General features: G+C 41.2%; 1 protein-coding gene across 7 annotated transcripts in view; it reads right to left on the bottom strand.

Moving 5' to 3' along the window:
* pcdh19 (protocadherin 19) overlaps window positions 1-10,899 on the bottom strand; it is a 52,668-nt gene extending 41,769 nt beyond the window's left edge. For 2 of the 7 annotated variants that reach the window (XM_034138918.1, XM_034138927.1), the window contains exons 1-2: window positions 7,713-10,899; window positions 4,899-5,244 (exon numbers count right to left, since the gene is read on the bottom strand). In XM_034138918.1, the coding sequence (XP_033994809.1) occupies window positions 4,899-5,244; window positions 7,713-9,859 (2,493 nt within the window). In that variant the 5' untranslated portion in view covers window positions 9,860-10,899. The remainder of the gene's footprint in view (window positions 1-4,898; window positions 5,245-7,712) is intronic. The other 5 variants (XM_034138933.1, XM_034138942.1, XM_034138959.1 and 2 more) reach the window with 3 other exon arrangements.
* Window positions 10,900-27,181: the final 16,282 nt, after the last annotated feature.

Here is a 27,181-nt window from a genome sequence, read left to right as displayed (position 1 = left end):
AAAGTTTGAATAATTTTGTTTTTAGACACATTCCTGTTTGTATTCCTATATAGACACAATCATTTCATGAGAAGAGGTACAACATATTTGATTACAACTTTATGGACACCAGTGTAGTATAAGCAATATATATTTGTATATAATTATATACCAAAGACAATGTGTCCAGGAAGAGGCGTTTCAATGTCATTTCATGCATCAACTCTTTTTGACACGTAGGTGTAAATGACAGGATGGTTCTTTCATTTAATAAGTCCATTGTTTTTAATTAGTTGTGCTGGAAATGTCAGACTCATTCACATCTATTCACTTCCAAACGGCATTGAAACTGTGAATACAAAGCTGACTGACAGACACTAGAAAGTATAAAAGAAGGCAATGAACTTGTACATTTTGAAATGATCTCAAGCCAGAGTCTCCTGTTGCAGCATGGGAAGCATTCAGCAGCAACGTGAGCGCTGAGGAGCTCTACTCTCACTCCGTGCTTCTCTACTTTCCATGTTGTCATCTCCCAATTACACTCTCTACCAATTGCTGATGTTCCCTACTTTCTGTCAATCACAGCATGTTCAAGTCAACAAACAAAAGCTTTCAGCCAGATACAGCCTGGAGGGACGCATTTTAGAGACAGAATTTCCACTCACAATCTGTACCATCCTCTTTACTTAACCAACAGAATTACAGTTTCAATGCAAAGCTGCTAGATGAGAGGAAAATATCAATTATTTCATATACTGTAAAACTGTCTGCACTGATGAAAAACAGTTAGCAACAGCAGTAAATATGTAAGAGCTGCCCGTAAAATCTAACACTACAACGACAGAAACTATTAAGGGGATCTGATTTGCAACATCCATAGCCAAGCATTTCTTCTACACCAGGGAATGACAATATTAAAAAAAAAACATTAGAACAGTACTTTAAATGCAGAATCACTACTGAGTTTGATTATCGAATATGTTGGATTATGCCTCTCGTTTCAACTTCTCTGAGGTTTCTGAGGCGGTCATAATGATGTAAATGATAATATCACAGTCCATATTTCAAATAAATGTGACACTCCATAAGAAATATTGTGTGTGCGTGTGTGTTTGTGAGTAGGTGTGTGGGGGAAGATTGGCAGTTTCAACAGATGTGTAGTATGCGCTGACAGCATGACATCTACTTTGCATGCTCAATATGACACGTTTGAATGCTCCCATGCATATTGTCCTGATGTGAAATGATAGCGAGGGATATGCAGCCTTGCTGGAACCACTCCCTGTTGTCTCTCCGACATCAATATCAAAACTTCTTCCTCCCTAACAGGGAAAAACGGCACGACTGGTGCACTGACATGTCCCTGTCACTTGTTTCTTTTCTCAATTTTCTTTTCTCATTTAGGATCCTTTGATTGACCGAGGGATCCGAACAAACAAACGCAAAATATACATCCATTTCTCTTTGAGTCAGAATCTGAACCTGACACTGAGGAGCACACTGCCTTACAGAAACACTGAGTCTTATGTAGCTGCAGTATCTATAGGGAAACGGTGCAATAAGCATCTGGAGGGTGATTGCATTGATTATGAATTAACTGAACTAAACATTTTACACCATAAATTGCAAAGTCCAACTTCCATTTTGAAGCTAATCAATAAAGTAAGATATCTTATTTTCCCGCTACGCTCATTATCTGCAATCACAGGTGTGAGAAGCCTTAGACATTACAAATTAAAAAACATTCTAGCCAAAGGCCATTCCTTTACTGTATAATTGTCTCCCCCACCAAGTGATTCAGTGTAATTAAGCCATGGAAGACAGCTCTATTCTCTTGTGAGCGTTCATATTAGTGCTACCACAGACAGGTCTAACAAACATCTCACAGCTGATGCTTTCCAAAACAATGGACAGCCATGTTCAGGGAGGTATATACTGGTACACATACTCACAAGGGAGAATCCAATATACACAATGCAATTGCAGGTATGAAGCCTTCGGGGAGACCTGTCACTGTTATCTTGGCCGAGTCTGCTGTGTGTGTGTGTGTGTACGTGTGCCAGCGTGCTTTGTCTGAAGCAGGAAAAGCTTGAGTTTAGCTGCTCTGACATAGGCAGGATGTTCGCTGCCCCACATAAACTAACAATGGAGGAGAATTTTGCATCGATCAAAAACACAATTTACATATAGACGTGAGTCCACTCTATATCCTCTCTACCTCCATTAGCAAACCTAATCCGACCTCTATCCACATTTTGATGGCTGTGATCATTTTAATCTACGTTTAGAAAATAAACAAACAGTTATCATCCTGCCCCGGTGTAAAAACAAAAAGCTCTTCCGCCGTGGATAAATGAATCATGGATAATTATGAGGTCGCCCTCAGGATGAAAACATTTTTTTTTGGGACAAAGCAGCCTTGGTAATCACAACAGTGTAACCACTCGTGTGTATTAGCCAGTCAATGTGATCTGGGTGTAGGACTTGTTGAGTCAAGTGGTTTCAAGCCAATGCTTGCTCATTGTAACAAAGCAATTAACATTTGACTGCTGTTTGTTTATGCTATAAATGGTATTGCAATTATACTGAAAACATTTTATATTTAAGAGCAACATTTGTGCATATGGTAGAGCAAATGCCACAATGGGCAGGAGACGAAATGACAACTGTTGTTGAGCAGTCGTTGGAGGTACAAGGCATTCCCTCGCTATAACACTATTTCTCACGAAGACACACACACACACACACACACACACACACACACACACACACACACACACACACACACACACACACACACACACACACACACACACACACACACACACACACACACACACACACACACACACACCACACACACACACACACACACACACACACACACACACACACACACACACACACACACACACACAACACACACACACACACACACACACACACACACACACACACACACACACACACACACACACACACACACACACACACACACACACACACACACACACACACACACACACACACACACATTATCTTCTTCTTAGTCCAGGGGAAAATGTGCACAGGCTGGGTCAAAGAGATGTTTGTCAACATCATGGGCAAGGCGGACAGCAATGGAAGCTGCATGCTAAACAGGCCCGGCCTCTATCGAGCCAATCATCTGCCTCTAAGCAAATGAGAAACGTGGTGGAGGCTCAGACACCTGGCACTAAGACTCATTCACCCTCGCTCACTTCTCCCCTACTTATCTCTCTATCTGCCCTCACACATCTCTATCAAGACCTCTCCACGCTCTGCATATGGAATCATCTAAATCAATCTTCAGCCCTATTTGTCTCCCTCTCCACTTTTTCATTAGCTGAAACAAATAAAGTCTCTGCTAATCCTGCGGCAAATGTGCTTTTATTGGAATGTTAAGCCACAGAGACAGGATGCTTGCTGGAGTTATTTTTTACAACGTTTGGTGATCTCTTTGTGCACATTTTCTTGGCTGAGCAAAGGTTGCTGGTGACCCGCATAGCACTACCTACCAGCAAATACAATCACAGCATACGGGTCACTGCGTGTACCTGCTGAATCCCCCACCTCTGCCTGCACTGAGAGGATAACGCCACAGCACAGCCCCCCATAACATCTCTCATCCCTTCCACCTGTGTTACTTACACACAGACTCAGTCAGAACCAGCTCAGACAGGCCCAGTAAATCAGCATGCCTGTAAGTAGGTCTCATTGACCCCTCAGGATCCACCGCTGCCTGGATCTCTCTGGATCATCCAGTCAATACATCAATATCCATCTTGTGTTTCTTGTTTTAAGACCCACACTTCCAATCCCCCTTCCCCTCCACCTTCTTCTCACTGAATGTCAAACGGAGATTGGAGTCATCAATTACAAGAGTGTGTGTGTGTGTGTGTGTGTGTGTGTGTGTGTGTGTGTGTGGAGCTGCCGTCTATAGGAGTGAGCATCATGCACATTCTTAAACAAACACACACACACAATAATGCATTTCCCCCTCACACACAAACATAAATTCCCCGTTCCCCCATGGGATCAAGGACAAGTGGGTCACAAAGAGAAAGGTTTCCCAAAGACTCCAATAGACCGGTTTATACATAGGTAAATCTATAAACTAAAGATCAGCCGGGCTGCATACACTCTGTCAGGCAGAATAGTCTTTCACTGCTCTGCTGGATCCATGCATGGTATGTCAGGGTAATTCAATGGCTGGCTGTGCAGAGCGGCCATGCGGTAATACTGCAGCCAAATGGACAACACACAGATAAAGCATTTAAGCAATGATTATCCTTTTTCGCTAGCACCTGAGATGACGTGTGGGGGAGCTGATTAGACGGGTCAATACATCTGGCAGCTTCTCAAACCCGCTGTTCATTTTGCAATAGCTCAGCACCGACAAATAAAAAAATAAAGAAAACAAGTGGAGTTAGAAGGGCCAAATAATCCACTTCGTCAGGCCTGTAAATTCTGCTTGGCGAAGCGCTCTCTCAGTCACAGGTCGGCCTCAATGTCTCTGTGGCTTAAAATGCTGTGAAGGATTCCACTCACATCCACTGACAGAACGACACACGTGCCATTTGAGATAGCTCGGTGTTCCATCAATAACAGGCGGACATTTCACTGACATTATAATCTGTGTCACGATGGAATGCGAAATTTCACTAGACCTTGAGATGTGATGATAGGTTTTGCATTGCTTCTCTACTGCTCATTCTTAGGATTCAGCACGATAAAAGAGAGCTATTAAATATAATTAATTAAAGAGGGAATCTAATAACGCTAAGTGTTTATTCATGTTTAGTCATGAGAACCCATTTTAAAACCCTTTTCCTCTCCCCTTAACACCCATAGCAGCCCAGCCAAGGATTTAGGACAGAGCACAGCGGATTGTATCTCACCTCTGGCAGTGGCATGCCGTTGATGATGAGGTCTGGCTGCTGGTGGCCCTGCCCAGTGAACGGGTGCTGATAGCCATGGTTGGGAGCTGCATTGCGTGAGTTCTGGTTCTCCACGTTGAGGAAGGTGCTCTCGGAGCGCCTGCAGCCCAGCGGCAGGCTCTGCTGGTGGTAGTCGAAGTAGTTGAGCGAGGAGGTGAGAGACGAGCAACTCACCACATTCATCTTGTCCGTTTCCTCGACGTCACGTGGCACCAGGCGGATGTCGTTCTTGTTCAGCTTCTTCTTCTTGCTGGACTTCTTCTGGTTGCCATAAGAGTACTCCGCCACCCTGCGCAAGTAGAAGAAACTGAACAGACTCAATAAAGCAGTGTTCTGCCTTAGCCACCCCTGTCCACACGGTCAAAGAGCGCGCCCGCCATGCCAGCTTGGGCACTACTCGACCATGGGTGCCAGACAAGCGCTCATTGCTCGTGTCCAGGGGTGGAACAGCACACTTAAGTGATTCCCCACACCCGGCCTTCATGGAGCTGCTTTCCCTTGTTTGTTTCCATTTGCATGCTCAATAATCAAAATGTCACAAACAGGCAAACAATATGCAAACATGCCAAAACCACAGAAGCAAAGCAAACGAACACACTGGTACTGAGCAGCACTACCGGTATATGCAATCATATTCAAAGCACACAACCCACACTAATTTCATTTCTTCTTTCATTATCAGGCGAGCCCACTAGCAGCACGGAGTGCACGAGAACTGCAGATTCAAATTCATTTAGCTGCTCTCAGTGGCTGCTGCAAACTTGAACTGAGTATTTTGACTTTAATAAGAGCAAATGAGCAACACAGCCATGTTTTATCAAAGGATCCTCAGAGTGGGGGAAATATCCATTCTTCGCAGAGCCTTGCAGTTTTTCACAGGAGAACAGATGCTGAGTTCTCCATGGTGATGACTACAAACCTCACTTAACATATTCCATATAATTTGTGATGTTTTTCACCATCTGTATAACTTCAAACTCTGGAATAGGCCATTTTTAACCTTACAGCACAGAGCATATGGTTTATTTTATGTTAAAGCCCACAACAAATGTTAAGTTACCCATTAAATTACCATTTCTGGAATGTCTCTGTTCCTGCTTCTTGAACATGTTCTGCTATCCCAGGCCCAACTGGCCTCTACTCCTCACTAAAATGTGTCTCTAATCCTGTGCCGCTTCTAAAATCACACTGGCTAAGACGCAGCAGCGTAGTTCGTTTTCATTTTTCTTTTAGATTGCATCTTCAAAACATCTCCCTCCCCCATTCTGCTCCCCTTTGATTCAGAGGAAGGAAAATGGGCAGCTGCGAGAGCAGAAAATACTCAATCTCTTTTTCATTTATCATTGTAACATGTTGTCTCTCTATGTGCCCTAAATTGAAATCTGGGAGGGGAAATGTTCAGATTCAGACAGACTGACTGAGGACAAGCAATAAATTGGAGATAACTGCTCCTCATATGCAAGGTGCCGACTGAGAAGCAGAACACATCAGTGCTGATTAAAGCAACCAAATGGGCTCACACTAGGAAAGTAAAGTACTCAGAGCTGTTTTACATTTGGAAGTTGTAGTTTTCTGCAATTGTTTCTACAAGGAACAAAAAGTAAAGATTATGTAAAAAATATTATTTTGCATAAAGAAGCTGTGTTGTGATCAAATTGTCAACACGGGGTCTTTCTGGATCAAATCAGGTGTTTTTTTATACCACAATCATGCAAAGAGATGTGGTTTCTTCATTTAACAATGTTAAGGTAAGGTTGAGCTACTAGAGAGAGAACAATCATTTGAAATTGAACATCTGCAAATCAAAAAAATGTTGAAAAGTACTTGTGACGAATTCAATTAAATAGTTTAATGAGAATTAAATCTGAATCTATATTGAGATATAAAATCTGAACAAAACTTGTGGAATTTTAGAATATGTTTTATGACTATATCAAAAAAAGCCCAAGTTAACTTTGAATTAACAAATTTATGTTTAGAGCTAAATATGATTATAGCTGCAGGTTAAATTCTCAAATCCAATCTATATGTAAATTTATAGTGGAAATGTGGCACAGGGAAATCAAAGCCATAGCTGATGTTCAGATTGATGAACAAAACAGAAGGTTCAATATTCAAAAGGACCGGAAAATAATAATCTGTTATACTTTCCAGGAAACTGGGTAAAGAGTTCATAATGATTTGATATACATGATTTTTGCTAAATAACCTACACTTTTAAATGTTGCTATTTATTTTTATTTCATTTTATTACTCACAATTACCCTTGCTGCAGATGAAAGCAGAGGAATATGTGAGTGATCCTACAGAGAAGTGTGTATAATCACACCGGATTAGATCTGATAACAGCCAATCAGCCATGGTGGACGTTAAATAATAAATGTCTGGGACTGCTATTGAACCAGTGGGACGTTAATTGTCCGGCAACACACCCGCAAATTGAACATGACAGTTGAACCGTCATATTTATGAGTCAATTGGTTACAATGGGTGGATTAAATCAATCAATTGCGTTTCAACACGGAACAGTGGGCCTCAGCAGAATGTGTCTGATTTAAAGCATCAGACTTTATCGTCTACCTCACTTTCAGCTTTGGGGAAAAAATAAATCTGCAGTCCTCACACTCGGGCCTCTACATGCTGCACGATAAAAAGCAATGCACTCACAACAACTCGCCGTTTCAGGCACGATCGCTGGCACGGGCACACCTTCATTCTCTCATATGCACACACACATACACATACAAATACACACACGCCAGATTTAGTCAGTACCTGCAGTTGTACGTCCGGATCTCCTTGTTGTCCCTCTTGCACTTGACCGCCACAAAAATCATGGTGACAAACAGGATGGCGGCGATAGAGCCCAGGGCGATGATGAAGATGAGGGACAGGTTGACAGGTCCAATAGGCTCCTGTGATTTCAGGTCTGGAGAGAGGTACACCATGATGTAGGCCGAGGCAGACAGGGAGGGCTTGCCGTGGTCCCTCGCCACCACTGTGATCTCGTAGTTGGACTTGGCGTTTTCTCCAAACATCCTGGTGGAGCGCACCTCTCCGTTCACCTGGTCGATTTCAAAGAAAGCCCTGTCCCCCTCTGAGATGGTATAGGTCAGCCGGCCGTTCTCCCCCTCATCGTAGTCGTCTGCTTTCACTTGTGTCACCATGTAACCCACCACAACATTTCTTGGGATGGAAACCTCCGCTGTGCCATTTACTAGGGGAGGGTTTGTCATAACAGGTGTGTTGTCGTTGACATCCAAGACAACAATACGCACCGTGGCGTTACTTGATAAAGAGGGATTACCATTGTCTCTGGCTAACACTTTGAAATCAAAAGTCCTTGTGTATTCATGGTCGAATGATCTCATGGAGTAAATGCGGCCTGATGGGTTTATGCTAACATATGTGTTTACATCCATGTGCTTAATCTCACCGGGGACTATGGAGTAGGAAACTGTGCCATTCATGCCCAAATCCGGGTCTTCAGCTGATACTGCAAGCAGGCACGAACCCGGGAGGTTGTTTTCCATCACCATCTCTTGATAATGTGGTTTAATGAAGTGGGGAGGGTTGTCATTTTCATCTGAGACTTTCACAACCAAAGATTTTGTGGCGCGTAAAGGAGGCGAGCCACTGTCCTCCGCTTGGATAGTCAGGTTGTATGTGTCCTTTTGCTCTCTGTCCAGCCTGCCGTCAACAAGTATAGTGGAGAAGCTCTCATATTCTTGAAGTCTGAACGGAACGTTGCCCTGTAGCCTGCACTGCACTTTGCCGTTTGCCCCTGAATCCTTATCTGACACCCTCACCAGCGCAATTACATATCCACGCTGCGCGTTTTCACTAACTTCCACCATCTCTGTGTTCAGTGAGAGTAAACTGATGATAGGTGGGTTATCGTTCGTGTCCATCACGTTTACTGTGACTTTGCAGTGAGCTGGGATAGAGTTGGGACCTAAATCTTTGGCCTGGATGTCAATCTCGAATATTTGGCTTGTTTCATAATCCAAAATACCGTTGACTGTGATGATTCCGGTTCTGGAGTCAATTTTAAACGCATCCCTCGTTTTTTCGGTGACGTAACTGTTAAACGTGTACACAACCTCTCCATTAGGACCCTCGTCGGGATCCGTTGCATTCAAATCTATGACTAATGTATTGATAGGGGAATTCTCCATCACATTAACAGTATACACTGACTCGTCAAAGACAGGGTTGTTGTCATTAGAATCAATCACCTTGATATTTAACTGGACCGCGCCTATCTTAGGAGGGTCTCCTCCATCTTCTGCACTTATTTCATATGAATAGTGGGACTGGGTCTCCCTGTCTAACGATTTTTGCACAACAAGCTCAGCAATTTTGGAGCCGTCCCCTCTGGTCTTGATTTCTAGTCCGAAAAGCTCATTCGGGGTGATGGAATATGATTGAACTCCGAAGATCCCCGAGTCCGGGTCGCTTGCCCCCTCTAGGGGAAACCTGGTACCAGGGGAGGCATTCTCAGAAATTTCAATGTCAATGTGGCTCGTTGGGAATCTGGGGGCATTATCGTTTAAATCCTCAATTTCTACTTTGATGACACAGATCTCCATAGAGTTTGACATCACTTCTAGGGAAATAATGCACTTTGGGTTCTGTCGACAAACTATGTCTCGATCTATTTTCATTTGGGTTGTAAGGATTCCGGCTGGACTGAGTTCCACCCATCGTGGTTCTGAATTTGAAATAACCCTCAAGTACGGGGGCTGCAGTGCGATCTGAAATCCTTGCTTTAGTGCGTCCTTTGTCACGTTTCCAATTACTGACCCGGGCTTCATCTCTTCGTTTATTCCATACTTTAGGTTGATAACAGCTTCAGCCCCGACCCAAAATAAGAGCCACAAAGCAATTAATTGTATTAATTCCATCTCCTTGGTTTGCATTGTACCTGTTGAGTTTTCTCTGCCTAAAAAAGAGCTTGATTATTACGCACAGGACTACACGTCAGAGGAAACAGGAAAAATGTTCCAAATGAATCATTTCATTTAAATGTCCAGAAAAAGTGTTAGGATGACAAATAGCTCTTGTGTGTAAAAAATTATATCATGGTGTGAAAGCTATAATTGTTACAAGTGCTCCAGCCTATTTTACTCTTCTCAGGCACAGCACATCCTCCGGTCTACTGCAGCGGGCGAGACACTGGGAACGACAGATCTGTGGGAACATGCTGAATCTCCTCACAACAGTGATTTAGTGGTGTAAATCCATGCAGTTCTTCTCAAGCGGCAGAACTGGTCTTACACATGACTCATAGGATGAACTGTCCATTTTCAAGTGAAGGGAGGGAATGAGAATTCCTGTGAGCAAGTCCACACAATTTGAAGTAACGATGTTCAAAAAGTCCGTGTTAAATTCTCCGCCTTGATGCCAGAAAATACTTAAGAAGCATTTCGGATAAACACCTTGCTCTGTGAGATATTACAAAGCAGTGATACAATGTCCTCTTCGGCTATCTGCTTTCAAACTGCATATGTGATGGAAGAAGCTTAAAGAATCTCCAGTCAGATAATTATTCAACAGCTTAAGTCCGGCTATCTTTGCCTAAAGAACATGGGTGCGATTGCAGAAATGTCTCATCACTGAAGTCCCGGTTACCTTTTTTATTTCCAGCAGATTTAGTCTTTCATCCCGTCCGCGAGTCTTGAAGCTTTTTACTTAGTAATTAATTTCCTCGTATCTCACTTGGAAAAGGCTGCACATATCCCGATAATTAGTCCATTCAACATGAAAAAATAAAAATCCGTAGCCAAAAGCCAGTTGGGAGGAAACGATGCAGGAGCCTAGTGTATGTACAGAATGCGTCTCATGCTGGGCTGCAGCAAAGTAGAAGCACAGTACCCTATATCCAGCCTGGTTGAGGCAGAAAAAAAGATTTCACCACTCGTTGCCAGTAGGCTGTCTAGTTGACTCCAACAAGCGCTCCTCTCGCTTCACTGGTGCACACTGGCGGACGCGCAGCTCGGAGCACAGCGCTCAGTCTCAGGACCTGCAATCCCCTCAGCCAATCAGGGGTTACACAGGAGGGCTGAGCTGCTGGTGGGTGGGGCAAAGTACAGCAATGAAACACCGCCAACTACCTGTTCTCCTGCAGATGGACGACGAGACAGGCAATTACGGCGTACAAGTTGAAACACGAAGCTGTGTATTAAATGATCGTTAGAGCTGCGGTTTTAAAAGTGGGATCTGGGGACCCATGGGGGTGTTTGAGAGGATGCCATGGGGTGATGCAGACAAAAAAAGATTTACAGACTAATTTCTCCCAGCGGAGGCAGAAGAGATGCTAAGGATAACTTTTCACATGTGTGTCCTGTTTTTCTCTCATAGTAGTCAATGGGCAATTAAGTAATATTTTGCAGCACATCTCTTCTCCATTGTGATCCTCGAAGTAATTGTGTACTTATATTGATCTGTTTGACCCTCAGTGACACGTCAAAAAAGTTTGGTAAACTCTATGCCAAACACAGAACATCCTAATAGCATTTTCAGCTTCCTTCCACAGCATTTTTAAGTTTTCAGTTGCAGCTGTACACTTTTTGTTACATCATTTATACCCTAACCTGACTCTTGAGTCTGAACTCAAGCAACGCTGGGCACCTTGGTGAGGCAATTCACAATAATGAATAAAAATTACATTATAGATAATGGTTTCCATGTAGCCTTCGGCAAAATCAATACCAAATAACCCACGTTTTTTTTTCTTCTATGTCACAAAAATTAAAAGGCTTTTTTCGAAAAAGCATTGCCTTTGAGCTTCCCTATCAATTACACAAATCAGAATCAGAATACCTTTATTAGTCCCACGGAGGGGAAATGTGCGTAGTTACAGCAGGAAAAAGAGCCACAGACAGCTTAATGTTACATATCCCCATAGGACACGTAAATATGACATATCACATTCTTTAAAATGCCAAGGTCAATAATTGGTTTCAGTTGTTTTAAGGCCACGACCAATAGTTCAATTCTACACTCACTACGTTTGGATGAACACCAGACACAAGCCTAATAGAGTCAGCTTAATAATAAAGACGATATTGCTTTCACTGTAAGCTAATTAAATCGTTTATGTTTGTCAGCTGGACAGTCCACATTTATAAAGGTTAATAGTGAGGTGAGTGGACTATGACCTGTAGTCTGTCGCTAATCACCATCATAAGAAAAATAAACAACAAATCAATTATTAGCTGTTATTCAATGAATCCCATTTAACTCATAAGGTCGATATCATTTTGAGGCTCCCTATGACGTGAACAGCCTGTTACGTGCAGACAAAAAACAATAGTCTGCCACAAAAAAAGCGGCTGAATAGAAAGTTCCTCTTGTTGCTTCGCACATATTTTCTCATCTCCCTCCTTGAAATCTCACCCCTCTCACACAGACAGACGCGACACGGTCACAGCCGGTCCCTCAACACACGCACGCGCACACACCCCCTCCCTCCTCCCGTGCAGCCAGTCTGCCTCTCACCCGCGCGCTCTGCCGCCATCACATCCTGTGGAGGGCAGGCCGATTTCAAAGTCACAAGGGTGACACCTAGCGTCCGCTCGATTCTGTTATTCCACTTTGTCCATTTTTTACCCCCAGACTGTGTCACCCCAATGAAAAACAACAGCGTGCCACAGGAATAACAATGACACACAGTGGCAAATCAATTTCCTCTTTATATTGGAATATAAAGTCGGCAGTTTGACCACAATTAATATGCTGTCCAAGAGGTGAATTAGATCGGAGCCACGTGCAATCATTGTTAATCAATGAGGAGTGATTGAACTGTGTATAGGATGGATAAGGTCATTGTTCTGCAATATGGACATGTCATTTACCCAATTTGTTTATGTTTTTATTTATTAAACTTCCTTAAACTGTGTCTGTAAATTATACACTTGAGGATGAATGGGAGTTAGTGGCAGCTACCATTTAGTGGAGCTGCCAGCTATACTATGTCTATTAGAGTACTAAGGGGACATACATCTGTTTATATAATTCAGAATAAATGTATAGCACCTTTGGTCTTATATACAGGTTCAATAGCAAGGGGATATTCACAATCATTTACCCACATTCATGAATAATACTGTTGTCAAATTAAAAAGAAGCCATGTAACCCCCTACAATCCTCACTGTAAAATGCCATGGATAGGCTTTTCTTTAGTGAGAATATTTTCTCTTGTGCAATCACATCTTGACAAACAGGCAAGTATCAACAAAGCAACTTGTTTGCTCTTCCATAACACTTTTCAAGACATGTTGCAGTCGCGCCAGACGAATCTTTAAGCTCATAAATTCTTAATGTCAGCGAGTTAAAGAACCCTAGGTGGTGGCAGGGGACTTTCTTTTCCTCTGGGCTTTCTGATGGCTAAGTACAACTTAAGGCATAGTACAATTTTGTATTTCTATCTGTATGATGTGGTGTTACAGAGGCTGGCATTGCCTGTGTGATCCTAAGCTGGACAGGTGCACATTCTCTGTGGTTACAGCCAACAATAAGATAATAAAAGTGGCTTTTATTGTGACATGTTTTTGAGGAGACAATACTGCTTGTATGAACCATTACATATTAAGAAAATAGGATAGTGCCTTTTGTTATTGTACTGTGATTTATGTAATTCTATGATTGATTTTGTTGTTAGTTTGTTAAAAGATTAAGTTGGTTCATGTTAAAGTGTGAGTTGCAGTTTTGGTCCAATTTGCTATGGTGCCTGATGAGGGCTAAGATGAATACAATTGTTGCAGGTTTTCATGCAGTTGAGTGCAGTCTGGAAAAAAGGAAACGGAACAGCCTGAAGCAGCAGGGTTGATCATAAACCATAGCGCCGTAATTTAGCCACAATGTATTTCTTTCTCTCAGAGAGTGGTGGCATATTTCATTTATGAGCTACAATTTACCTTAATATCCTTCCTGCTGTGGACGGTCTTTTGAGTACTTTATTGATTTTACCACTACGTTTAAATCCTTACATTTTCCGAGGAGCTGCATTGACTGTTTAGCATTAGAGTGTGTTTACCTCGGCATCATTTTTGGCTGGTGTTAGTTTACTTGTCTATTCATTTATAATCTGTCAGTTATTCAAGCAGGAGTTACTGACCCCACTTAATATCCTGGCTGGATTTCTGATTGGCACCATCATACAATATATTTGTATATAGTTAAAGTACCAAAACAGTATTAAAAAAAATCAATATGTTATTCATCAAGTGGATTTTTAAAACTCATTACAGAACTGTCATTGCACAAAAAGGTTGTCAACAGCAATGACAATTGAGAAACTGGGACTTTACCTAAGGTTTGATGAATTTATGTCAGTTGTTTTATGTAATTCAAGCTAATTCCCATTGTTGAAAATGAAAAACAAGCGGATTATTAAAAGTCCAAACTGGATGCTGTGTGCAATCCCCACAGGCTATATTTTAGAGAAAAATCCAATCTTACAAGCATAATATTATTTATATATATATATTTTTTAGTATAAGAATATCTGGGGTGTGTAGATAGCTCACCTGGTGCAGCGAGAAGTCCAAACCGAACAGCCCAGGTTCAAATCCTTTGCTGGATGTTGTCCCCACTCTCTTTCCAGTCTATATTATGTCCTATTTTTTAATAAAGGTTAAGGCAGAAAAAAAATATCTTAAGAAAAGAGGAATATATGAATATCTAAATGTAATTCCTAACATATATTTAGCTCTGTGCTGTGTGTCGTTAAAGGATGTGCAGAGGTTTCTTCTTAAACTTGTAGACAGGCAGCAGAGGCTATTTAAGTTCCTGGGAATTTCACAACCTCGCACTGGTTTTTGAACATATCTTTCGAAGCATTTGTGGTGCAAAGCTTGAACCAGTGCGGTTGAAAGTACACAGAGAATGACTGATTTTATTTCATATCATTTCTTTTCTCTGCTGCCAAGGAATGGCACACGTCTGTAGTCTGTCCCTGCTGCTTGCTTGGAAAGGAATATCTAAGCTCCTCTGACAGATGCTGGCATTATCACCCCTATGTCCTGCCCGCCACTGGAACTCGGCCCATGCTCAAACATGGACTTTCAGGAGCTAGCACAAGACAGCAAAGACAGACAGCGGCACATTGATTCTGAAAAAGCAAGATGGACACGCTTATTCTGGCTGGAGCTGAAGATGACGTTATTATTATGGTCCTCATCCATACAGCTTCTCAAAAAATTGATTTCTCCTGAGCACCCTTTGCCAGAGGCATAAAAAGGAAGGGGAACTGACAGGCTTAATCTATGGGTCTCTCGTCAATGACGTTACGCCCTCCACTCCATTCCACACTGTGGCTGTCCATGATTCATCAATTAGTATCAACTCTCCCCATCCATCTGAGGGTCCCTTGGGCTCACCAACCTGGCTTCAAGTACAATTCAACAGCAAAATGTGCTTTTTTTCTTCTCTTCACCGACTATTTTTTGTCATGGTGTTTGTTGTTGTTGTGCTACTTTTATTTTTAATCCTGTCTTAATCCTAATTTTCCCAAAGCACTGGCCTGGGACTCCCATCGTGGTTGAGTTGAGGAGGAGAGCGCACCGTGGGTACAGCTCCGCTTTGTGTCTTTCAATCCGCGTTAATACCACACAATACTATTTATTTTCCTTCCTGTCACTTCTGTATGAATCAGTCAGTGAAACTAAAGTAGGAGTATGTGGGCCCTTTCTGTGCACTTTCCTTTTTTATCTATTTGAGTGTAAGAACAAATTAAACTTATTGTAAACTTTTCTCATGCCTGCTGATGCTGCGCTTGTTGGGCACAGATGTTTGAGGGCTTCTTTTGGAAATGCCAATATATTTCATGAAAAGCCGTACTGGAATAGCAGCATGCTCTCGCCTTGCTCTGCCTGACATGTTCAGGGAAAGGTTGCAGATGGTCTCCCATCAGAGTGGATGCGGACCTTGATGCATACAGATGCAAATAAAGGAACTGTTGAATGGGGATGTTTGAAGTTGAATGGTTAGTGGAGCTCCTGATCATCAAGAGCGGCATTGATTTAATATTCAGTTTGGTGTTGAACAATTAATAATTAGTAACCCAATGACCCATTTGCTTCTGAAATGAAACATGTTTAAGAGAAGCTTGTTGTATTTGTGCCTAATTGGTTTAGATATTTATGCTGTTAGATGGCAATTAACAGGCTTTATGCAAGTCCTCTCATGTGGAGAAATCTTCTCTTTGAATGTCCCCATGATCAATAGCAATTTAAACTCTAAATGGCTCTTTTTTAAAGTAATTTTAATGGATGTACAGGTTTATACAACTAAAATGTCAATATCGCAGGTTATTCGAAATACAACTACTGTATAATGGAATTTGATCAAAGGAAAACTTTAGACAGTTATTCCATCTTTTCTCATTCTGATTTATTTTGTATGATAAAGGTAGACATGCATTCCTTTTTAAAACTGTTCATGTAGTCTACAAAATACAAAAGAGACAACCATTATCACAATAAATGTGACAATCACACAATCATAAGAAACTCTACACCGTGCAGGACATACTTAGACATGTTTTGGTTCACTCATCTGTCCTCTGCCTGCAGGGGCTACATTTTAAGAAGAGGACTTGCATTCCAGCTTCAAATAATTCTTGGTATTTGCCATTAACAATTGTATTTCTCCCAAATCAACAAAGTGCTCCTTTTAACACATTTCATTTTTGCCTGAAAGGAATTGACCGCTGAAAAACATTCTTTTAGACGTACCTGAATTGGGAAATCGAACATTTTACACCGACTATGAATGCTTGAGGCTACCCAAGCCGTTAACAAATATTATTTGAGTCTGGGCATTTTGGACCGAGTCTGCTTTATTGATTACAGATTTTTGAGCTGCATGTTTTTGAATGCGTGACTGTTTAAATAATGATATTTCACATTTCTTCCCTGTTTCCATAGCATGAAACACAATAGGTGCAATCACGAGGACAACACCCTGCCAGAGATTTCACTTCGATCTTATTAACCTGCTGTGCAAAATCAGTTGTCTTTGTTTGGAGGCGTGCCTCTGTTTAAAAAAAACAAAGAATAAATATAAGAAAATCTGAAAAAGCAACACAAACCAAAGGCTATGAAAAGACAATGGACATGATCTGTGAACACAGAAGTTTCTGTTCACCTGGCGTACGGTCAATTAGCTTTGTGCTGCTGTGTTTATTCAATGTCAGCTCTGATTAATAGGCACAACAGGGTGTATGGAACACCTGAAAATGTAGTATGGTGCCTGGGTGGGACATTGTTGCCACCTGATACCATCGCCACAACACGGTGCTTATCTCGGAGCCTCCCTTTGGGCTGTTTACAGCTGTTTTCTCGTCAAGACAAATTAGTGCGGCTGTGTGCCTCTTCACCCCCTCAGAGTGAAGCAATGAACGGCGACATCATGGTCACTAGCTTTCAGATTGGTGCATGCTTGGCCATGCTTAGCGACATTTGAAAGATGGTGACATATTTCAGTTTTAAGTAAATGTGTGTGTTGATCTTTGACCCTCATCATATCCTGCAGATCCAAGAAGAGGATAACATATTGTTGGGGTTTTTATTCCCTCTCTAATCTGTCTGTCTAATCTAATATACCATTTTTTTTGAGCGGCTGTGGCTGATTTAGCCATGGTAATACTCTAAATCCCGACTAGCCTGACCGGGCTGTGTGCTGTAAAATGAGAGAACGAGGTTATATTCACAGAGGATAACCTCCCTCCAAACAAACAGAACACATTCACTCTGCCTGCCACTGCCTCTTTATATCTCCGAAACACGCCTAGCAAAACCGTTTTGCATGTTTTCACCTAAGACAGAAGCCTCAGTGACACTACTAAAGGTTATACACTAACAAACATTGACTTCCTGCTGGTGAAGAATTAGATTGTGTTAACAAAACAACATTACCTTTTACACTGACCATGACAGAGTTCTTAGCAAACCCCAGGCGGCTAAGAACAGCCACTCTTGCGGGCACCCATATGTTGCCAGTGTGATAGATGCAGTAGCATGAGGCGCAGAGGGGAGGGAGGGGGGCATGTTTATTGCTTTTCATAATGTGCCACCGGTGTCCTCATGGTAATGAGAGCTTTGCCCTATGATTGTGCCAGTTTAAAATGTTGCACTTCATCACCTTAATACTGGGCTCCAGCAGCATTTGATGGCACAGGCTCCATAAGGCTCGCCACAAATTAGTAGGTCTTGTTATTTCAGCATTAGCTTGTCAACACCTCATCTTAATTTTACCGCTGAACCACATCTGAACCAAATAAATGGAGAGCCTGAATGCTTTGGCTGCTTGTGTCGAGAGGAGATAGGAGGTGAGAGTGTGTGTGGGTGTAAGCACCGGCGTATTTGTGTCTATGCCACTATGTATGGATGCGAGTGTGTGTGCGTGTCAGCATGTGTCGAAAAGGCATTCTCCTCCTCAGAGAGATGTGAATTCAAAATAACAGACACAGAGATCAAAATAGAGGGAGAGAGACGGCGAGAGTGAGCGCAAGAGAGAAAAAAAATAATCTCATGCTATGTTATCCCTGCAAAACCTGACAAACTACCCCCGAGACTGATCTGGCTTAGCATTCAGTGTGGTTAGGGGCTTGTTTGTGCTCCTATGATTGAAGCAGGCTGGATAAGTTGGCCTCATAACAGTCCAGTCACAGTGGAGCCCGAGTGGAGTCAAGCTGCCTAGGGATGGCAGGCCTGTCTCTATCTGGCCACAGATATCAATAAAGGCAGCAGTGCAGTCTTCAGGGAGGCTGGACAATCCAAATGTTCTCCCCTGAAGGAGGGTTATTAATTGTCCCGATGTTGTATGTGGACTGCCTGCATAACATGGTTTTTGTTGAACATTGTGAATTCCAGGCATGTATCCCAGAATGCAATTAGTCCTCTGCCATTAGATCAAGCGACACATGTCTTCTTGCCTCGTGCCTGGTCTGGAACTACGGTGAGGGGAGGGAGAAAAGAAAGAAATTAGTATGGAAATTAGCTGTCTTCAAAGCCTTTGGCGTTAAAGGTGTTGTAAGGTGCTACAGGAAGGTGGCAGTTCCCTTTGCTGAAATCCGAGAGAGAAGAAAACGCAGGGTTACAGGAGGATTGATTTCCTTGGGAGACTCATATCCCTCTGTGCAATGTGGGATTAAGGAAATGGCACATGAAATGCATATCATGCTGTTTAGTATACACTAATTGCGCATGCGGTATGGAGTGGTCTGGGATAAGCAGATTGTATTTTAACATCACACACTGATTTATGATCCGTGAAGAGTTGGAGGTCCTCAGCATTTTTAAATAAACACATTACAGTTGGTAATCTTTACTCAAGCCCAATGGAACCAAGCCCAGGCCTGAGAGATGAGTCTGCTTTGCCTTCTGAAGCTAACCATGAAGTCCTTAAAGGTACAGTAAGTTTAAACTATTGTAGTTTAACCATGTATACAAATATATTGCTTGGAATTAGCTGACAGTATGCAGGTATACTTCAGTTTTTAAAACACAGCGCAGTCAAAATAAATTATTTTAAAAATAAAATATGAAGCTGTATCAATTAAATCTTACCTGAAACAATGAAGCACATTGACATCTTACTTGGGTGCAAAGGGGGATAAATTACACCAAACTGCACCTCCTACAGGTCAGAAGAATGCATGTTAAATGAAAAAAATCAAATAATCTTTCAATAACTTGTGAATTTTCCAATGTATTCAATGCATAACTTCCTTTATATTCATTTCTAGTCAAACTGTGCTGTGCACTGGGTTACAGTTGCCAGTTATGTGCTGAAGTCTTTTTTTAGATATAATACTGCACTTTGTTCAACAGTGTAGTAATGTGTGAACAATGTGAGACCTGAGGATTTATAGTGTCTCGGTCCATCAGTGTGGCATAGTACAATTCCTACAGTATATATATATATATATATATATATATATATATATATATATATATATATATATATATATATATATATATATATATATATATATATATATATATATATATATATATATATATATATATATATATATATATAGTGAAAATGTGCTGTTCTAATCTAATGTTGGGCTGTTAACAGCTTGTTTGTAACATGCTTCTTAAATATTTTGGTTTCAACCATCCCATGATAACGGCTGCAACTAACAATTATTTTAAATATTGATAAATAAGCAGATTATTTTCCATCCAAGTATTTAATACTTTTTCATCGATAACAGTTTTAAAAATTGTTTCTAACGATCAGCTAATTGATCAGTCAACTAAACGTTGCAGCTGGTGTCTTTGTTATAAGCACAAAGTCATTCAGACCAGTCTCAAGGTTACATATATTCATATCAACTTCACATTCAATATCTCTTTCCATTTCTATTTCAGCCACATGTTCCTCTATTATTCCATACAACCTCCAGGCATGCTTAGGTCCTTAATACCTGAACATCTAAGATAATTGCTCTTTCTGGCACCACCTGGCTTTATTATCTCTCTTACTATGTAGTGGGGTGCTGCTGCTTATTTTGGCAAGAGGCAATTTGGCCCTGAGGCTATGGGAATTCCTTTCCCCCATGTGTCATCTAATGTTTACCGAGGCCTGAGGACTGAGGATGGATCACAGGATTTCATAATCCACTGCCCGTACAGTGGAGCAAGGGCAAAAAAATAATTCTCTTTGTGTCAACAGTTGTTTCATTCATGGGTAATTTCCCCTTAGCTAGCCCTCCGCAGCAGCCAGAGACAGAGAGAACAGTAGAGATAGCAAGAGAGATGTCCACAGTCAGGTGCTCTGCCTCCCTGGAAACCACTCCATGATTCGGTTGTAAATCCTCCCCATGCATATTCCACCTGAGTTGTTCCTTCTCATTCATGTGTTTTAACCAACCATGTATTTCAATTTATGAGAGAGAGATGCAGATGATGTCAGCAGTTTCTAGAAACGCTACTCAACTGTTTTCTACTTGCTCCCTGGGCTCTGGCTATTTTCCAAGATGTAGTTCGGGATCAATGCACCGTGGAAGTGAACTGTGAATGGCAGCACAGGAGGTAAAACTCACTCAGACCTGTGCACAGACTGTGCAAATCTACATTTCAGAAATGTGATATTTCATATTGTATAAAGCTCTTTGATGCATTCTCTTTTATTTTCTCACTATAGTGGTTGGTTATATATAACATAGGAAAAGACTGTTAGGGATTAACACCCATTGATTAAAGCAGTGGGAATTTGCAAACTCCAGCTAAATGTATTTGTTAACAATCATCAACAAGACGAGAACCAGAATCATTTAATAAACAAAAACCGAAACCACAAAATGGATTCAATTTTTGGTCAACTAATAAAACTCAACAACAATGCAAAATACGGAAGAATGGATAAATAAACCAACAATTGTTTTAAAGCAAAGTCCTATTCAAATACTTGCATCCATTTGCTGACTCACTGTAGCTATTCCTGATGTGCAAAACAGTATCCTCTGTCACACAAAAATACATTTTCTTCAGAAGTTATTTTAGCTACATGACCTGTTGCATTGCCATTAATAAGTAATGTGCTGTCTCTGTAATGTTATCTGATGATACGGGTTCTTGGAATATACAGATTTATTAAATATATTCATCTACAATGCACTGAGCACAAGACAAAAAGCAAACAAACCAGCCACGATAACTATGAAAACAAAAATAAAAAGGTGTAAAGAAATATGTCAATATTATAAATAGATGAGTTGAAGTAACTGTTGATTTCAATGAAATACAATTTGGGGATTGTAGGGAAATTGCTGCCTTAAAACGAGACATCACAATTAACACAATGACTGAGAACATTTGAAAATATCACCTTGAGATGAAAAAACAACAATAATTTACAAGCTATTCAGTCTGTGAAGGGATACAGAAATTCAAAGCATGCACACTTTGAGTACATAAAATATAACTCAGCAAACATGTCTCAATTGGAAAAACACTTGGAAAAAGTGTTTTTGTAAAAATACTAAAACAACAACAACAACCTGTAGTAATTTGAGTGCCTCCCTTTTTGTCTATCCTCCATGAATTGCCCATTGAAGAATTTTGCTGATATTAGCACATACAGAAGGTTCAACATATGGTAAGGTCAGATTAAATTCTGTTGGCCTGCTGAAAAGGAGACTGTTCAAAAATGTCATGGGGGGTGAGAGGTACTGATGTTCCCATAATCTTTCCTGTATCCCAAATGGACTCTAACATCAAACTAATGTTTACCTTTCTTTCAATAGACGTTGTGTTACTGTCTGTTACAATGAGTTATTTGCAGATGTAATGTAAATAACAGAACACAGAGAGAAATGTGTTAATTGTTGACTGAATATAACATAATCAACTAACTAAAATGTTACTAAAACTATAAAACTTAGAACTATATTAAAGGGGCTCTGGAAACATTCAGTGTTACTTGTCAAAACTAATTGTGTGTATCGTTGATGCCCAAACAACATGTTGACTGCATTTTCTTCCTCATGAAACACATGCTGACTTTTTGAATCATGCAGAGTTGACATCATTACTTGATAAATAGACTTTTCCTCTTTATCCTCCATGATGCACAGCTTCGCACATTACTGCAGACAACTGTCAATCAGTGGATAGCATAGGAGTTGGACGCAATTTGTGTACAATACATACACCCATTCGTCAAATAAAATGGTCCATGGCATTAGTAATGGTCGAAAACTCTGCAGGGTGTCTTTAAATTATGCAATCTGCAACTCTCACACAAACACACAGACCATTTGTCTTACCACTGCCCACCTTATTAAGTGAAGACACACAATGGAGAGGCTAATAACAGCTTCTTCCAGCCTCTACTGCACCTACACTGCTAAACTTTCCCATCAATATGTGTTTATACTGCTGTCAGTGCTGCAACCTGGGCGCTCCTCTGCTGTGTCCCTCACTGATCACAAAGGTGGAACAACTCCAAACAGTTTGTGGGCGAGACATCATGGCCCTTTGCAGACCTCAGGATGTACATTTGACGCATACTTGTGTACTTTTTCTCTCCTCCGCTCTTGACTGATATCTGGGCTGCACAGGACTGCAAAAGCAGGATCATCTTAAGGTGGATAAAAAAGGACTTTCACTATCATAACCCTGTGGATTAGCTGGTGCCTTCTCTATGCTGATATGAAAGTGCACTGCAGTGCAGGCACAGTATATGAGCACTGCAGGCAGACAGAACAAGTCAAAGGTGTATTGTTTGGCATTATATCAGTGTGAATGGGTGGCTCACAGTGTTTTGTTAGATGACTGGTATGGATGCATCAAATTGTTTGTTTTTTAAACAGTGTAAATACATATAATGAAAAAGGAACAGAGTCATGACCAAATACATGTGAATTTGCCACATCAATTCCATAAATAGGAACAATAAAGAACTAAAAATAGAAAAACGAGGCAGCAGAACCACAACAAGGAAGCAGGACAACATTAATGAAACAATAAAAGCATCCTGCACCATCAGTAACCGCCACTTACCGCTACAACTTATTGACTTTTCAAGCACATTCTGTCTGCTGCATTCACGTCACATTGTACTGACAAGCCTGAGCATGAAAAACTGTCACATTGGACTCCCAGTTTATTCTTCTATTTTTTGACAGCTGCGATATCTCCCACCTGCTACATGGAGCGGTTTAAGCGTCAACAGAATGGTGCCAACATTTTTGCGAAGCAGCATTGTTGGCAGTTCAATGTACACAACAGAATCCAACATAATACAATGTAACATAATGGCACATTCTGTTTAATTTTAAAGAAGCTATATAACCCATACAGTTTGTTTCTGGGTTAAGTTGCTAATTAACAACAAAAAATATGTGGTTAAATCTATGGACGGCCAACGCAAAATTAGCTTAGGGTATACATGCAGTGGTGTTTGGCATTGGTTTATGCTACATTCTTGTCCCTATACAAATACACATGAATTAAGTAAAAATTACAATTGCTAATTCATGCTGCTTCCGCAATCTGACTGCAGGGATAGCTACTTAAGTAAGCATTTTTAGTGACATGTAAACGCTCCTATGCCGTAATAACAGGATGTTCCCATTCGCTATACATACAAATAAAGCTTCACTTAGCATCTGAATGAGCAACTGTGAAGGTCATGATGAGGTTACTGGCTACAGGGAGGCTGAAGGTCGTGTCTACTGACCGATAATCAAAGTGCTAAGATCTAGGATGCTGCGTGTACAGAGAGAAACTATCGTAAGAAGTATTTATTTTGCAGCTTTTAAATAAAGGTTATCTGTACAGGTGACCTTTTTTGTTACAGAACCACTTAATAACCTTCGGTGTTAATGGCGAGTCGTATTACTCCAAAAGCTTATTGCAACGCCGTGGCTCGTCTGTAGGGGGTAGTTGGAAATATGGAACATTCTCTGATGTTATAAGGCAGCAGAGATGCTTCCATGAGAACACACCCATTGATTTGACTCCCGTGTTCTCATATGTGTCATTAACTTTAGCAAGAAAATGATCGATTTTAGCAGAACGAGATCTAATTCAGCTGGGGGCACTGTATAAATTCAGTTCTTAGGTTGACAGACTATTTGTTTACAGTATTTACACTACTGCAGTTGTGTCCTATTACATCGGTTGTATGTGGGTGTACGTACGCGAGGGGCAAAAATTGGGTTTATACATGTCAGTCAATAGACATCATGGCTGTACATGATGGGTCCTCAGGGGACATTGTTTATCTCACAGAGGGCTCCAGATATAAAGAGGCAGCCTTGGATTCACTTTGACCTTCCTCATTACAAACAACAGCTGTATCACATTCCTGATTCATGTCAAACTGCCACATCGCTAGTGATAGGAAGAGATTTCAGATGTTACATTGTAAACAAGAGAATGTAGACAAATAATACATGTGCAAATCAGAGGATGATGGACCAATCATCTCTGTTAGAGGCTAATCTCACTGATCACAGCAACACTAAAGCCTTAATGCTGCATTTTCTAAACAAAAGGCAGTGAGGCCAGTGCCCAGCGAAGTGGCTGTCCCCCACCTCACTGGAAGCTCACAACCCCTCAGTGCTAGATAAGGTTGTAATAAGATATAGTCAAAGCCTGGCAACTAATCTGATATTTCACCTCAGTGAGAGATAGGAAAGATAGAAAAACGTATTAGGAGTGGGCACTAAGAGGATTAGAGTATGGAAACGGATGTGTGCCGGCGTTTTTAATCCACTCATGCTTAACCCTTTCAAGCTGCCCAATCTGCAACACACAAACAATGATTATTTAGTCTTGCTTTCCATGGAGTCAATGAGGTTGTTCCACACCAGTGACTCTCCGCACACCTCCCACCCTCTCTCATTTAATTTGGTTTAGTGGGAACAAAAAAGGTGAGCAACAGACTGACAGAGCTCAGGTTTGATTAAGACTCTCTGTCCTGTGACAACACAGCAGCGCTCTGCGTCTCCGCTGAATTTAGCTGGATAGAAGATTGACATTTGGTTCAGCAGCTGTGTGTGTGTGTGTGTGTGTGCCTGTGTGTATTTGTTTGCATGTGCGTTTGTTCAGGTGGAACCTATGTATGTCTGGGCAACCATCCACATAGCTGTGTGTTTTACATATGTGTGCATGCAATAAGACATGTCCCTGTCTGTGTGTTCACCAAGCGCTTAGTGGCTTAGAGCAACCTAATCCCACATAGCCACACTTCGAGGATGTGAGATTAAGTACAACCAGACTGTAGAGGGCAATTAATCTTCCTTCCACATCCAAGAAGCAACTTTAATTTCTGGGTGGGCTGATCATACCACAAGGGTGCGGTGTGAAAGGTGAAAACACACGTATTTGACCTTTCAACATATGTTAACACTGATATTAGTTTAAGGGGTGCAATCCCATTGAGGAGGCTTCAAGGAGGGATCGGCGCAGTCAGAATGAAGTCATCACTCTGCGAGAGACAGCTGGGATATGAGCAGTCAAGCCCGAGAGAGCAGTCTTGTTCTGTCATCCAGGTGTGCCCTGAAGGGTGGCGCCCAGCAGCCCACCAATCGTGGCTGTCTATCGGGACGTGACCCTCGTAACTGCACGCCGAGCTCAGAGGAGGCGCGTGGATGTAACCTTACAGAAGGGCAGGGGGCTTTAATAAATCCTAGTTTGCTGTGGGTGGTGGGGACGGGGAAAGATAACAGGTGTCAATCTTCATTACATGGGATCTGCCGCCTTTCTAAATTCCAAATTATTCCCCAATTAAGAAGAAAAATGAAGGCAAGGATGCTCTCTAAATTTGACATCCTAATTAATTACTTCCTTCACATGAAGAATTGACTCATACTTCATGTCACCTTGCGGTCCCTTTGAGGGTTTTGCAATGCAAGAGATCTCACTGTGAAATAAAAGTTTTCAAAGTGGAAAGGGCATTTAAATGTTTTGACAAGTTATTGTAATGCAAGGTATTCATTTACAGTTTGCAGATTTATTTAGTGTAATATATGCACAATTGTCTATGTTCGATAAGTGACAGACAACACACTGGTTTTAAATGTATGTGAGGAATTAAACTCAAGCAGTGTTGGCTGAACACACTGAAGACATAATTGGCTATACTGTGAAATGGGCTGGAGTTTTATTATCAAATCAGTTGTGGTAAATTAAAGCAGTGTCTTTCATCCTGTCCTCTCATCTGTTATTTAGTTCTCTCCTGGCATCCCTTCGTCAATTCCATCCCAGATTGTAACTGGCAATTTCATTCTTACAATCAATTACAGGTTGATTGTGAATGGTTTATTGTGAGGGGAAAAATGTGATAAAGATTAGAAATACGATTATGCATCCATGGGTAATCGTACCAAAATATAAAAATAAAATAGATTTTATGACTGTCTGTTGCTGTCCTTCTCTTCCCCTTGCTCTTACACACACACACACCCACACATGCACACGCACACACAAATCACCACAATATAAAGTTCTTTACAGGCAGCACAACAGATTTTTGCATAAATTTAACTTTTCAGTGTGTGCTTGTGAATAGCATAGTGATAGTTTTGCAGCATTACAGATGGCTTGATAAAAAACACCCCGAAAAAAAACAACTTCCCTCATAATCATGTCTGCAACATGACAAGTGGATGGGAACATTGCGCATCATTAGAGGACTTGGCTCCCTTTACGTTCAGAAGTACATCAGTCGGAGCGTCTCATGCGTGTTGAATGTATGTCATTCTAGCTTAAAG

This window comes from Trematomus bernacchii, unplaced genomic scaffold (assembly GCF_902827165.1).
Source record: "Trematomus bernacchii unplaced genomic scaffold, fTreBer1.1, whole genome shotgun sequence".
In the NCBI taxonomy this organism is placed as follows: domain Eukaryota; kingdom Metazoa; phylum Chordata; class Actinopteri; order Perciformes; family Nototheniidae; genus Trematomus; species Trematomus bernacchii.
Note: the sequence above shows the minus strand (reverse complement) of the source record. Positions and strands in the feature narration are given on the sequence as shown.